Source organism: Gossypium hirsutum, chromosome D06 (genome assembly GCF_007990345.1).
Source record: "Gossypium hirsutum isolate 1008001.06 chromosome D06, Gossypium_hirsutum_v2.1, whole genome shotgun sequence".
NCBI lineage: Eukaryota > Viridiplantae > Streptophyta > Magnoliopsida > Malvales > Malvaceae > Gossypium > Gossypium hirsutum.
In genome coordinates this window covers 66,264,769-66,280,473 of record NC_053442.1, presented here as the reverse complement: position 1 = coordinate 66,280,473, position 15,705 = coordinate 66,264,769, and the positions used below count along the sequence as shown (strand labels likewise).

The 15,705-nt window shown below is 35.0% G+C and overlaps 4 protein-coding genes and 1 pseudogene across 4 annotated transcripts; all 5 read right to left on the bottom strand.

Annotated features, from left to right (window-relative positions):
* Nucleotides 1–439: 439 nt before the first annotated feature.
* On the bottom strand, nt 440–1,802 carry LOC121218705 (probable F-box protein At4g22030; annotated as a pseudogene).
* Nucleotides 1,803–3,246: 1,444 nt separating this feature from the next.
* LOC121218704 (probable F-box protein At4g22030) lies at nt 3,247–4,748 on the bottom strand. The gene has a single exon (XM_041096351.1). The coding sequence runs from the start codon at nt 4,679–4,681 to the stop codon at nt 3,416–3,418; it is 1,266 nt and encodes a 421-aa protein (XP_040952285.1). The 5' UTR covers nt 4,682–4,748; the 3' UTR covers nt 3,247–3,415.
* Nucleotides 4,749–6,861: 2,113 nt separating this feature from the next.
* Nucleotides 6,862–8,457, bottom strand: LOC121218703 (probable F-box protein At4g22030). Its single transcript, XM_041096350.1, has one exon. It carries the CDS (start codon nt 8,360–8,362, stop codon nt 7,094–7,096), a length of 1,269 nt encoding a protein of 422 aa, XP_040952284.1. The 5' UTR covers nt 8,363–8,457; the 3' UTR covers nt 6,862–7,093.
* Nucleotides 8,458–9,904: 1,447 nt separating this feature from the next.
* LOC121218702 (probable F-box protein At4g22030) lies at nt 9,905–11,406 on the bottom strand. The gene has a single exon (XM_041096349.1). It carries the CDS (start codon nt 11,337–11,339, stop codon nt 10,074–10,076), a length of 1,266 nt encoding a protein of 421 aa, XP_040952283.1. The 5' UTR covers nt 11,340–11,406; the 3' UTR covers nt 9,905–10,073.
* A 2,113-nt stretch (nt 11,407–13,519) lies between these two features.
* Nucleotides 13,520–15,115, bottom strand: LOC121218701 (probable F-box protein At4g22030). Its single transcript, XM_041096348.1, has one exon. It carries the CDS (start codon nt 15,018–15,020, stop codon nt 13,752–13,754), a length of 1,269 nt encoding a protein of 422 aa, XP_040952282.1. The 5' UTR covers nt 15,021–15,115; the 3' UTR covers nt 13,520–13,751.
* Between the last annotated feature and the right edge of the window lie 590 nt (nt 15,116–15,705).

Here is a 15,705-nt window from a genome sequence, read left to right as displayed (position 1 = left end):
AATTGACATATATGTTGTTGAAGATTTTTAAAAGTTACAGGTTTGAGTGAATTTAGATTTGTAATGTGCGCTTCATGTGAATGTCATTAATCGGGGTTTAAAGTATAGTAAAAATATATGAGACAACACCGAAATGGCCAAAAAAATTTTAAATAACCCAAATCTAATATAACTTCAAACTCCAAATGTCTCCCCCACTAAACCAATTAAGTAAAACCCGATTAGAAGGATATGAAACAAAAAATAGTAATCACTTTCTTATTCCAATTTCCAAAGAATGTGGTTAAGATACATTGATTTGTATGCATCAACCCTATTTATATTCAAGATTGAACCTATATCTTGTGTACATCATCCATCTTTACAAAATTGTACAAATATATGTATATCATTGGTTAACTGAATGAATCAAAGAATCTATACATCAAAAAATATTGGATCAAAAGAGCTTGCTTGCAAATTCATCCATGGAGCTCCCTTCTATACGAGAATAGCTTGATTTTTGGCTACATCTCTCAGTTCTGATAAGCTTCTTCCCAGTTGCAATGCCACTTTCATTTCAAACAACTCCCCATTTTCTCTTTTCTCCACATCACATTCATCCAACGTTGATTCTATCGATTCTTGCATAAGCTTAAAGAACCCAGCGTTGTTCCTGTACATCTCGAACACCATACCAACTTGGCCACCGTGCTCGAAGGTGTTCACAGCTGAAGCTAAAGCTCCTGCAACAGCCGCTACTGTTGCCGCCCAAGGGCTGTTGGAAGAAACCATGAAAGCCGATCCTAGAGCTGCTATTCCAGTTAGCAATGGCCCTGATGTAGCTAAAACTTTGTTCATGTTCAAAGCCTTGTTGCCTAATCTCTCGTAATCTTCACTGTCTTTTCTCTTTATTACTTCAACCACTTCTCTCATTTCCATTTCCAATTCCCTGGTCCACCCATTGTTGTTCGTCAATGCTTTGTTTGAGTTTGGAGACTGTTTTCTAGGCCACCAAACAGCAGGCTCTAAACTTGCAGGGAATTTGTCAAGCATAACACCAAGCAAAGGAAGAGGGTAAGCTTTGTCAAGTGCCAACACTTTCTCCATAGCATCATTCACGTCATCTTGGCATGGAGAACCAACAGCAAGTAGGGTTTTGATTTGGGTTTGAAGCTGCTTAAACAATCTGGTAGCATTACGTTGCTCTTCCACAAGCTGTGAGGGTTGAATCTTATTCATCAATACCAACATCCCAGTGGCTGCTGAGAACATCACACTGGATGCCAAATTCAAACCCATAACAGAAACCCCAGCGCCAACGCCAGTTGCGGCGGCAACACCAGCCATGGTAGCGGCGGTGAGGGTAATCATGTTGATGGAGTTGAGTAGAAGGGTGTTCCAGTTTTCTCGTTGTTCCCCAATGTTTTTATGCATCTCCACTCTGTCAGCTATGGCCTCTAAGACGGCATAAAGTTGAAAGGTAGCCATTGAAACAGATGAGGTTTGTTGAACCAATGGTGTCCTATGGACGTTGTTTTCCATTGGGATTGTGTTGATGGGCCTATCTTTTCTATTCAATTCCTCGGACTGTATAGTGGGTTGTCGTAATTTAGGGGCTGAAAATCTTACCGATGGGAGCTTTGGGATGGATATAGCGGCATGGATTTGCTTTGAAGAAGAAGAAGATGATGAGAGGAGAAAATTAGAAGCTTGTAATGATGCCATATATATCTATATATGATTATGAATATCTTGTATGAAAAAAAGAGAGGATATTTGGAGATTTTGTGGTGGATTTGATGGTTTGAGCAAAGGAAACTAAAGAAAAGATTTGGAGATGAAAGGTGAAATGGAGGCGTATTTATAGCAAACAACGATGGCTTAGGCTTTAGCTGCTGATTTGGTCTGCTCTCATGTGTTTGGAAAGTTTGACCCACTCTAGACACTTGACAAAGTCTTGTTTACTTGGCTGCTGACCTTTTTAAGAGTTTATAAATTATAATTATTTCCTTCAATGCCTTGTAAAATCACATCCATAAATGAAAAATTAAAAAATTCACAATTGACACTGATTTAATTCTATAAACAAAATCACGAAAAATTCAAACTTAATAATATTAGAAATTAACTTTCATAAAATCAACTCTAAAATCCAAATTAAACACTAAAGTTTCATATCTCTTAGTATAATTTAGAAAAATCATATGCACTCTTAATTTTTCAAACAATCTTTTTCATATAAAACATGTTTTGACTTTTTGGGTTTTTTTTTAAAACATAGTTGAAAGCAAAAATTCTTATATTTATAAATTGTTTATTCATTAAGAAATATTCTGAGTCTCAACTTGTTTAATAAAATATATTCAATTTGGTGTTTTCAAAATAGATTTATTGTCACTTAAGTTTTCCACCTTTGGAATGGTGGCTCGGTCTTAATTCTAATTAAATAATAAAATTATACAAATATTAATATAAAAATATCCAAAAAATGTGAAAAAAATTATCTGTAAGTCATTTTCTGTAAAAGAAGAATCGTCAGTAATGTTGTTACGAAAGAGCCAAGACAAAATGACGGTTGGTCCCTAAAGACCAGAGGTGGTTGTCTGGTTTGAAGGTTTTATTACTCGTTTTGGCATTGAATGTCAATTGCTAAGACTCAGCACAACAGTTGGGTGACATCCCAATACCATCAAACATGAGTCGTCTAATTTGTACTCCAACACACCAATGTTGTTCAATTGTAGTTCATGTTTCAAAGATTTACACCTTTTCCTTGCCTCTCAAACCCAATTCAGTGTGAAGGCACACTCTTTCAAATTCAAATTCTATAATTGCATCTAACATCGTTTTAAATGGTCAATGAAAAAGAGAGAAGGCGGAGGTGATGGATTTCACAATACCATCATTATCCTTACTTAAATCCCAATGATTTAATCTCTTATGTTTTCTTTCCTTCCTTAAATTAGTGACCGGTGAAGCAAAAATAACAATGAAGAGTATTAGTTCAATCGACACAGATGTTATTGAAGATTTTAAATGTATTCCTCGCGTGAGTATTAGTTTGGGGCTTAAGGGTAGAGTAGAATATATACATATATATACATATATATATAAACTTAGATCAATTCTTATATGAACTTGAAAATTTGACTCGAATTATTTAAACTTAAATCTTAGCGAAAATGAATTAAGAAATGAAATCTAAATAATTGAAATTTAAAATGAGAAAAATAAAAACATAAACATAGAATCAATTCCAAAGGATATGGTAAATGAGATACGTTGATTTGTATGCATGAACCATGAAATTTCTATTTCTGTTCATGATTCAACCTGTCTTGTGTACACCATCATCTTCCAAAATTGTACAAACATATGTATATCATTGGTTAATTGAATGAATGAAAGAATCTATACGTCAAAAAATATAGGATCAAAACAGCTTGCTTGCAAATTCATCCATGGGGCTTCCTTCTATACGAGAATAGCTTGATTTTTTGGCTACATCTCTCAGTTCTGATAAGCTTCTTCCCAGTTGCAATGCCACTTTCATTTCAAACAACTCCCCATTTTCTCTTTTCTCCACATCACATTCATCCAACGTTGATTCTATCGATTCTTGCATAAGCTTAAAGAACCCAGCGTTGTTCCTGTACATCTCGAACACCATACCAACTTGGCCACCGTGCTCGAAGGTGTTCACAGCTGAAGCTAAAGCTCCTGCAACAGCCGCCACTGTTGCCGCCCAAGGACTGTTGGAAGAAACCATGAAAGCCGATCCTAGAGCTGCTATTCCAGTTAGCAATGGCCCTGATGTAGCTAAAACTTTGTTCATGTTCAAAGCCTTGTTGCCTAATCTCTCGTAATCTTCACTGTCTTTTCTCTTTATCACTTCAACCACTCCTCTCATTTCCATTTCCAATTCCTTGGTCCACCCATTATTGTTCTTCAATGCTTTGTTTGAGTTTGGAGACTGTTTTCTAGGCCACCAAACAGCAGACTCTAAACTTGCAGGGAATTTTTCAAGCATAACACCAAGCAAAGGAAGAGGGTAAGCTTTGTCAAGTGCCAACACTTTCTCCATAGCATCATTCACGTCATCTTGGCATGGAGAACCAACAGCAAGTAGGGTTTTGATTTGGGATTGCAGCTGCTTAAACAATCTCGTGGCATTACGTTGCTCTTCCACAAGCTGTGAGGGTTGAATCTTATTCATCAATACCAACATCCCAGTGGCTGCTGAGAACATCACACTGGATGCCAACTTCAAACCCATAGCAGAAACCCCAGCGCCAACGCCAGTTGCGGCGGCGACACCTGCCATGGTTGTGGCGGTGAGGGTAATCATATTGATGGAGTTGAGTAGAAGGGTGTTCCAGTTATCTCGTTGTTCCCCAATGTTGTTATGCATCTCCACTCTGTCAGCTATGGCCTCTAAGATGGCATACAGTTGAAAGGTAGCCATTGAAACAGATGAGGTTTGTTGAACCAATGGTGTGCTATGGACATTGTTTTGGATTGGGATTGTGTTGATGAACCCGTCTTTACTATTCAATTGCTCGGACTGTGTTTTGGGTTGTCGTAATTTAGGGGCTGAAAATCTTACCGATGGGAGCTTTGGGATGGATATAGCAGCACGGATTTGGTTTGAAGAAGAAGATGATAAGAGGAGAAAGTTAGAAGCTTGTAAAGAAGCCATATTTAGAAATTTAGAATTTTGAATGGAAATTTAGAAATTTTGTGGGTTGAATTGAAAGGAAATTAAAGAATAGATTTGTAGATGTTTTAGGGATGAAAGGTGAGGGACTGCGATGGAGGCGTATTTATAGCAAACTGACGATGGTTTAGGCTTAGCTGCTGATTTGGTCTCCTAATGTGTTGGAAAATCTGACTGTCTCCTTGACTTGACTTATCTTTATTACATTGGCTGACCTATTAAGAAGTTGTCTCGTTCAACGTTATATGATAGGTTAAAACATGCCACGAGTCCCTTTAGTTTTCATAAATTTAGAATTTAATCCCTATACTTTTTCTTTTAGGAATTCAGTCTCTCTACTTTTCAGATTTTAAAATTTAAGTCTGATTTCGTTAATCCATTAATAAATTGTAATTATAATCTCTTAAAAATTATATTAAGGTTATTAATTTTAATTTATATTTTTATCAATAATTCACCATACAGTTTATTTAACATTAAAAATATTTCATTCTTCAAATGAATTGGTCAATAATAGACTAAACTAAAGATCAAGGATCACATTGATAACTATATGAATTAGTAAAGTCTATTTGATTATGTAATGTTGAAATATGAATTCCCTTTGTACTTATATACAAGACAGAGGCTAAATTACTAAATTTTTTTTCCATTTTTAGTATTTAATTTTATAATAATCATTTTGCTTTTTTTTCAACTTTGCTCGAGTATTTAAAAATTTTAAATATTGAATTGAATAATTAATTTAATTTAATTTACTAATCTGAGTAAATCTAGATAGAATTCTCTCATTTATAATTAACTTTGTCATTGAGTCAAAACTTTATTGACAATCAATTATAAAATTAAGATTTAAGTGCATATTATCTTTCGTTTTAAGGGTTTTAAAAGAGTTATAAGTAATAATAAAAATTATATAAATTCATTGGTTTAAACTAGAAATTTTTTTCTATGCATTTGAAGTTTGAATTATATAAACTAGGACCAAATCAAACTAAATTCGGGCTAGGGTATAAAAAATTTTAAGGTAAATTCATTTTTTTATGATTTGAACTTGGCAACGGTTCTCAAATTAGGGGGTTTGAATATTTTTTTCGTCCCAGTTAATCCTTGAATTTGACAATTATTTCCACATTTGAGCTTGAACTTTTTATTTGTCCAAGTTAATCTGTAAACTTGGCAATTGTATCATATTCGTACTTTAACTTTTTTTTGTCTAACTTTTTCTAAAGAAAATATCAGGGACTAATTTGAAAAAAAAAATCAAGTCTTAGAACAAGGGTGCATTAACCCAAAATATTTTAAAATCATAAGGTAGTAGAGGTGAGCATGTAGTAGGCTTGGGTTGTAGCCGAAATGCTTTCAAGACATTTGTAATCATCCCAATATATATTAGAAAAACAATAAGACATGGTAAGGGCATGAAGTTATGTTGTTACGCAAGAGCTAAGACAAAAGGAGCGTTGGTCCCTAAAGACCCTCGGCGGTTGTCTGGTTTGAAGCTTTTATTACGCGTTATTGGCGCTGAAAGTTAGCCAAGTTGCTCAACACTCAGCCAGCAGATGGGTGACATACCAACGAGAAATGGTCTAATTTGTAAGCCAATTATGAAGACAAGAGATCAATGTTTTTCAAATCTCCTTCGAGTTTCAAAGATTTCCATGCAATCCATGCATTCCTCAAAGCCAATTCATTTTAAAGGTAGGCATTGAATTGTTTCTACCAGCCTCTTCTTTTCAAACCTATTTGCCTAGTTGGTTCCTAACGTCGTTTTAAATGATCAATCGAGCAGTTTTGGTATTTACTTGTGCCACCCGATATTTTTTATTTACTATTTTACTTTTACATATTTAGCTTTTAAAAGGATAAAAATGAAATAATATAGTAATTTTATTTCATCTCTTACAAAATGAACAGTTAAGATAGAAAAATCGAGCAGATTAAATATTAGTTCAATTGACATATATGTTGTTGAAGATTTTTAAAAGTTACAGGTTTGAGTGAATTTAGATTTGTAATGTGCGCTTCATGTGAATGTCATTAATCGGGGTTTAAAGTATAGTAAAAATATATGAGACAACACCGAAATGGCCAAAAAAAATTTTAAATAACCCAAATCTAATATAACTTCAAACTCCAAATGTCTCCCCCACTAAACCAATTAAGTAAAACCCGATTAGAAGGATATGAAACAAAAAATAGTAATCACTTTCTTATTCCAATTTCCAAAGAATGTGGTTAAGATACATTGATTTGTATGCATCAACCCTATTTATATTCAAGATTGAACCTATATCTTGTGTACATCATCCATCTTTACAAAATTGTACAAATATATGTATATCATTGGTTAACTGAATGAATCAAAGAATCTATACATCAAAAAATATTGGATCAAAAGAGCTTGCTTGCAAATTCATCCATGGAGCTCCCTTCTATACGAGAATAGCTTGATTTTTTGGCTACATCTCTCAGTTCTGATAAGCTTCTTCCCAGTTGCAATGCCACTTTCATTTCAAACAACTCCCCATTTTCTCTTTTCTCCACATCACATTCATCCAACGTTGATTCTATCGATTCTTGCATAAGCTTAAAGAACCCAGCGTTGTTCCTGTACATCTCGAACACCATACCAACTTGGCCACCGTGCTCGAAGGTGTTCACAGCTGAAGCTAAAGCTCCTGCAACAGCCGCTACTGTTGCCGCCCAAGGGCTGTTGGAAGAAACCATGAAAGCCGATCCTAGAGCTGCTATTCCAGTTAGCAATGGCCCTGATGTAGCTAAAACTTTGTTCATGTTCAAAGCCTTGTTGCCTAATCTCTCGTAATCTTCACTGTCTTTTCTCTTTATTACTTCAACCACTTCTCTCATTTCCATTTCCAATTCCCTGGTCCACCCATTGTTGTTCGTCAATGCTTTGTTTGAGTTTGGAGACTGTTTTCTAGGCCACCAAACAGCAGGCTCTAAACTTGCAGGGAATTTGTCAAGCATAACACCAAGCAAAGGAAGAGGGTAAGCTTTGTCAAGTGCCAACACTTTCTCCATAGCATCATTCACGTCATCTTGGCATGGAGAACCAACAGCAAGTAGGGTTTTGATTTGGGTTTGAAGCTGCTTAAACAATCTGGTAGCATTACGTTGCTCTTCCACAAGCTGTGAGGGTTGAATCTTATTCATCAATACCAACATCCCAGTGGCTGCTGAGAACATCACACTGGATGCCAAATTCAAACCCATAACAGAAACCCCAGCGCCAACGCCAGTTGCGGCGGCAACACCAGCCATGGTAGCGGCGGTGAGGGTAATCATGTTGATGGAGTTGAGTAGAAGGGTGTTCCAGTTTTCTCGTTGTTCCCCAATGTTTTTATGCATCTCCACTCTGTCAGCTATGGCCTCTAAGACGGCATAAAGTTGAAAGGTAGCCATTGAAACAGATGAGGTTTGTTGAACCAATGGTGTCCTATGGACGTTGTTTTCCATTGGGATTGTGTTGATGGGCCTATCTTTTCTATTCAATTCCTCGGACTGTATAGTGGGTTGTCGTAATTTAGGGGCTGAAAATCTTACCGATGGGAGCTTTGGGATGGATATAGCGGCATGGATTTGCTTTGAAGAAGAAGAAGATGATGAGAGGAGAAAATTAGAAGCTTGTAATGATGCCATATATATCTATATATGATTATGAATATCTTGTATGAAAAAAAGAGAGGATATTTGGAGATTTTGTGGTGGATTTGATGGTTTGAGCAAAGGAAACTAAAGAAAAGATTTGGAGATGAAAGGTGAAATGGAGGCGTATTTATAGCAAACAACGATGGCTTAGGCTTTAGCTGCTGATTTGGTCTGCTCTCATGTGTTTGGAAAGTTTGACCCACTCTAGACACTTGACAAAGTCTTGTTTACTTGGCTGCTGACCTTTTTAAGAGTTTATAAATTATAATTATTTCCTTCAATGCCTTGTAAAATCACATCCATAAATGAAAAATTAAAAAAATTCACAATTGACACTGATTTAATTCTATAAACAAAATCACGAAAAATTCAAACTTAATAATATTAGAAATTAACTTTCATAAAATCAACTCTAAAATCCAAATTAAACACTAAAGTTTCATATCTCTTAGTATAATTTAGAAAAATCATATGCACTCTTAATTTTTCAAACAATCTTTTTCATATAAAACATGTTTTGACTTTTTGGGTTTTTTTTTAAAACATAGTTGAAAGCAAAAATTCTTATATTTATAAATTGTTTATTCATTAAGAAATATTCTGAGTCTCAACTTGTTTAATAAAATATATTCAATTTGGTGTTTTCAAAATAGATTTATTGTCACTTAAGTTTTCCACCTTTGGAATGGTGGCTCGGTCTTAATTCTAATTAAATAATAAAATTATACAAATATTAATATAAAAATATCCAAAAAATGTGAAAAAAATTATCTGTAAGTCATTTTCTGTAAAAGAAGAATCGTCAGTAATGTTGTTACGAAAGAGCCAAGACAAAATGACGGTTGGTCCCTAAAGACCAGAGGTGGTTGTCTGGTTTGAAGGTTTTATTACTCGTTTTGGCATTGAATGTCAATTGCTAAGACTCAGCACAACAGTTGGGTGACATCCCAATACCATCAAACATGAGTCGTCTAATTTGTACTCCAACACACCAATGTTGTTCAATTGTAGTTCATGTTTCAAAGATTTACACCTTTTCCTTGCCTCTCAAACCCAATTCAGTGTGAAGGCACACTCTTTCAAATTCAAATTCTATAATTGCATCTAACATCGTTTTAAATGGTCAATGAAAAAGAGAGAAGGCGGAGGTGATGGATTTCACAATACCATCATTATCCTTACTTAAATCCCAATGATTTAATCTCTTATGTTTTCTTTCCTTCCTTAAATTAGTGACCGGTGAAGCAAAAATAACAATGAAGAGTATTAGTTCAATCGACACAGATGTTATTGAAGATTTTTAAATGTATTCCTCGCGTGAGTATTAGTTTGGGGCTTAAGGGTAGAGTAGAATATATACATATATATACATATATATATAAACTTAGATCAATTCTTATATGAACTTGAAAATTTGACTCGAATTATTTAAACTTAAATCTTAGCGAAAATGAATTAAGAAATGAAATCTAAATAATTGAAATTTAAAATGAGAAAAATAAAAAACATAAACATAGAATCAATTCCAAAGGATATGGTAAATGAGATACGTTGATTTGTATGCATGAACCATGAAATTTCTATTTCTGTTCATGATTCAACCTGTCTTGTGTACACCATCATCTTCCAAAATTGTACAAACATATGTATATCATTGGTTAATTGAATGAATGAAAGAATCTATACGTCAAAAAATATAGGATCAAAACAGCTTGCTTGCAAATTCATCCATGGGGCTTCCTTCTATACGAGAATAGCTTGATTTTTTGGCTACATCTCTCAGTTCTGATAAGCTTCTTCCCAGTTGCAATGCCACTTTCATTTCAAACAACTCCCCATTTTCTCTTTTCTCCACATCACATTCATCCAACGTTGATTCTATCGATTCTTGCATAAGCTTAAAGAACCCAGCGTTGTTCCTGTACATCTCGAACACCATACCAACTTGGCCACCGTGCTCGAAGGTGTTCACAGCTGAAGCTAAAGCTCCTGCAACAGCCGCCACTGTTGCCGCCCAAGGACTGTTGGAAGAAACCATGAAAGCCGATCCTAGAGCTGCTATTCCAGTTAGCAATGGCCCTGATGTAGCTAAAACTTTGTTCATGTTCAAAGCCTTGTTGCCTAATCTCTCGTAATCTTCACTGTCTTTTCTCTTTATCACTTCAACCACTCCTCTCATTTCCATTTCCAATTCCTTGGTCCACCCATTATTGTTCTTCAATGCTTTGTTTGAGTTTGGAGACTGTTTTCTAGGCCACCAAACAGCAGACTCTAAACTTGCAGGGAATTTTTCAAGCATAACACCAAGCAAAGGAAGAGGGTAAGCTTTGTCAAGTGCCAACACTTTCTCCATAGCATCATTCACGTCATCTTGGCATGGAGAACCAACAGCAAGTAGGGTTTTGATTTGGGATTGCAGCTGCTTAAACAATCTCGTGGCATTACGTTGCTCTTCCACAAGCTGTGAGGGTTGAATCTTATTCATCAATACCAACATCCCAGTGGCTGCTGAGAACATCACACTGGATGCCAACTTCAAACCCATAGCAGAAACCCCAGCGCCAACGCCAGTTGCGGCGGCGACACCTGCCATGGTTGTGGCGGTGAGGGTAATCATATTGATGGAGTTGAGTAGAAGGGTGTTCCAGTTATCTCGTTGTTCCCCAATGTTGTTATGCATCTCCACTCTGTCAGCTATGGCCTCTAAGATGGCATACAGTTGAAAGGTAGCCATTGAAACAGATGAGGTTTGTTGAACCAATGGTGTGCTATGGACATTGTTTTGGATTGGGATTGTGTTGATGAACCCGTCTTTACTATTCAATTGCTCGGACTGTGTTTTGGGTTGTCGTAATTTAGGGGCTGAAAATCTTACCGATGGGAGCTTTGGGATGGATATAGCAGCACGGATTTGGTTTGAAGAAGAAGATGATAAGAGGAGAAAGTTAGAAGCTTGTAAAGAAGCCATATTTAGAAATTTAGAATTTTGAATGGAAATTTAGAAATTTTGTGGGTTGAATTGAAAGGAAATTAAAGAATAGATTTGTAGATGTTTTAGGGATGAAAGGTGAGGGACTGCGATGGAGGCGTATTTATAGCAAACTGACGATGGTTTAGGCTTAGCTGCTGATTTGGTCTCCTAATGTGTTGGAAAATCTGACTGTCTCCTTGACTTGACTTATCTTTATTACATTGGCTGACCTATTAAGAAGTTGTCTCGTTCAACGTTATATGATAGGTTAAAACATGCCACGAGTCCCTTTAGTTTTCATAAATTTAGAATTTAATCCCTATACTTTTTCTTTTAGGAATTCAGTCTCTCTACTTTTCAGATTTTAAAATTTAAGTCTGATTTCGTTAATCCATTAATAAATTGTAATTATAATCTCTTAAAAATTATATTAAGGTTATTAATTTTAATTTATATTTTTATCAATAATTCACCATACAGTTTATTTAACATTAAAAATATTTCATTCTTCAAATGAATTGGTCAATAATAGACTAAACTAAAGATCAAGGATCACATTGATAACTATATGAATTAGTAAAGTCTATTTGATTATGTAATGTTGAAATATGAATTCCCTTTGTACTTATATACAAGACAGAGGCTAAATTACTAAATTTTTTTTTCCATTTTTAGTATTTAATTTTATAATAATCATTTTGCTTTTTTTTCAACTTTGCTCGAGTATTTAAAAATTTTAAATATTGAATTGAATAATTAATTTAATTTAATTTACTAATCTGAGTAAATCTAGATAGAATTCTCTCATTTATAATTAACTTTGTCATTGAGTCAAAACTTTATTGACAATCAATTATAAAATTAAGATTTAAGTGCATATTATCTTTCGTTTTAAGGGTTTTAAAAGAGTTATAAGTAATAATAAAAATTATATAAATTCATTGGTTTAAACTAGAAATTTTTTTCTATGCATTTGAAGTTTGAATTATATAAACTAGGACCAAATCAAACTAAATTCGGGCTAGGGTATAAAAAATTTTAAGGTAAATTCATTTTTTTATGATTTGAACTTGGCAACGGTTCTCAAATTAGGGGGTTTGAATATTTTTTTCGTCCCAGTTAATCCTTGAATTTGACAATTATTTCCACATTTGAGCTTGAACTTTTTATTTGTCCAAGTTAATCTGTAAACTTGGCAATTGTATCATATTCGTACTTTAACTTTTTTTGTCTAACTTTTTCTAAAGAAAATATCAGGGACTAATTTGAAAAAAAAAATCAAGTCTTAGAACAAGGGTGCATTAACCCAAAATATTTTAAAATCATAAGGTAGTAGAGGTGAGCATGTAGTAGGCTTGGGTTGTAGCCGAAATGCTTTCAAGACATTTGTAATCATCCCAATATATATTAGAAAAACAATAAGACATGGTAAGGGCATGAAGTTATGTTGTTACGCAAGAGCTAAGACAAAAGGAGCGTTGGTCCCTAAAGACCCTCGGCGGTTGTCTGGTTTGAAGCTTTTATTACGCGTTATTGGCGCTGAAAGTTAGCCAAGTTGCTCAACACTCAGCCAGCAGATGGGTGACATACCAACGAGAAATGGTCTAATTTGTAAGCCAATTATGAAGACAAGAGATCAATGTTTTTCAAATCTCCTTCGAGTTTCAAAGATTTCCATGCAATCCATGCATTCCTCAAAGCCAATTCATTTTAAAGGTAGGCATTGAATTGTTCCTACCAGCCTCTTCTTTTCAAACCTATTTGCCTAGTTGGTTCCTAACGTCGTTTTAAATGATCAATCGAGCAGTTTTGGTATTTACTTGTGCCACCCGATATTTTTTATTTACTATTTTACTTTTACATATTTAGCTTTTAAAAGGATAAAAATGAAATAATATAGTAATTTTATTTCATCTCTTACAAAATGAACAGTTAAGATAGAAAAATCGAGCAGATTAAATATTAGTTCAATTGACATATATGTTGTTGAAGATTTTTAAAAGTTACAGGTTTGAGTGAATTTAGATTTGTAATGTGCGCTTCATGTGAATGTCATTAATCGGGGTTTAAAGTATAGTAAAAATATATGAGACAACACCGAAATGGCCAAAAAAAATTTTAAATAACCCAAATCTAATATAACTTCAAACTCCAAATGTCTCCCCCACTAAACCAATTAAGTAAAACCCGATTAGAAGGATATGAAACAAAAAATAGTAATCACTTTCTTATTCCAATTTCCAAAGAATGTGGTTAAGATACATTGATTTGTATGCATCAACCCTATTTATATTCAAGATTGAACCTATATCTTGTGTACATCATCCATCTTTACAAAATTGTACAAATATATGTATATCATTGGTTAACTGAATGAATCAAAGAATCTATACATCAAAAAATATTGGATCAAAAGAGCTTGCTTGCAAATTCATCCATGGAGCTCCCTTCTATACGAGAATAGCTTGATTTTTTGGCTACATCTCTCAGTTCTGATAAGCTTCTTCCCAGTTGCAATGCCACTTTCATTTCAAACAACTCCCCATTTTCTCTTTTCTCCACATCACATTCATCCAACGTTGATTCTATCGATTCTTGCATAAGCTTAAAGAACCCAGCGTTGTTCCTGTACATCTCGAACACCATACCAACTTGGCCACCGTGCTCGAAGGTGTTCACAGCTGAAGCTAAAGCTCCTGCAACAGCCGCTACTGTTGCCGCCCAAGGGCTGTTGGAAGAAACCATGAAAGCCGATCCTAGAGCTGCTATTCCAGTTAGCAATGGCCCTGATGTAGCTAAAACTTTGTTCATGTTCAAAGCCTTGTTGCCTAATCTCTCGTAATCTTCACTGTCTTTTCTCTTTATTACTTCAACCACTTCTCTCATTTCCATTTCCAATTCCCTGGTCCACCCATTGTTGTTCGTCAATGCTTTGTTTGAGTTTGGAGACTGTTTTCTAGGCCACCAAACAGCAGGCTCTAAACTTGCAGGGAATTTGTCAAGCATAACACCAAGCAAAGGAAGAGGGTAAGCTTTGTCAAGTGCCAACACTTTCTCCATAGCATCATTCACGTCATCTTGGCATGGAGAACCAACAGCAAGTAGGGTTTTGATTTGGGTTTGAAGCTGCTTAAACAATCTGGTAGCATTACGTTGCTCTTCCACAAGCTGTGAGGGTTGAATCTTATTCATCAATACCAACATCCCAGTGGCTGCTGAGAACATCACACTGGATGCCAAATTCAAACCCATAACAGAAACCCCAGCGCCAACGCCAGTTGCGGCGGCAACACCAGCCATGGTAGCGGCGGTGAGGGTAATCATGTTGATGGAGTTGAGTAGAAGGGTGTTCCAGTTTTCTCGTTGTTCCCCAATGTTTTTATGCATCTCCACTCTGTCAGCTATGGCCTCTAAGACGGCATAAAGTTGAAAGGTAGCCATTGAAACAGATGAGGTTTGTTGAACCAATGGTGTCCTATGGACGTTGTTTTCCATTGGGATTGTGTTGATGGGCCTATCTTTTCTATTCAATTCCTCGGACTGTATAGTGGGTTGTCGTAATTTAGGGGCTGAAAATCTTACCGATGGGAGCTTTGGGATGGATATAGCGGCATGGATTTGCTTTGAAGAAGAAGAAGATGATGAGAGGAGAAAATTAGAAGCTTGTAATGATGCCATATATATCTATATATGATTATGAATATCTTGTATGAAAAAAAGAGAGGATATTTGGAGATTTTGTGGTGGATTTGATGGTTTGAGCAAAGGAAACTAAAGAAAAGATTTGGAGATGAAAGGTGAAATGGAGGCGTATTTATAGCAAACAACGATGGCTTAGGCTTTAGCTGCTGATTTGGTCTGCTCTCATGTGTTTGGAAAGTTTGACCCACTCTAGACACTTGACAAAGTCTTGTTTACTTGGCTGCTGACCTTTTTAAGAGTTTATAAATTATAATTATTTCCTTCAATGCCTTGTAAAAAAAAAAACTGAAGTTATTTGAATGGGTTTTAATTCAAATTATTTTCAATTTTTTTTGTAATTTTTAAATTCAAATTATAATATTAAAATTTATACCCATTATTTTTTAAATAATAAGCTTATTTTGATACAATGCTTAGGATTACTGCTAACACACTCCTAACCCTTAAATAGGAGGATAATACGTTTCAGCACACCAAAATTATGTTTTTCTTACACTAACAATAATATCGATATTAATCAAGATAATGTTTAATTAATAAAAGGTATAACACTATCCATCCAAAAAGTAGATAAAAAGAAGATTATGATAGCTACATTTAATAAAGTAAAATAATCTTTCTTGTTGCCTACATATATTTTCTTGTAAAATAAGTCATTGGA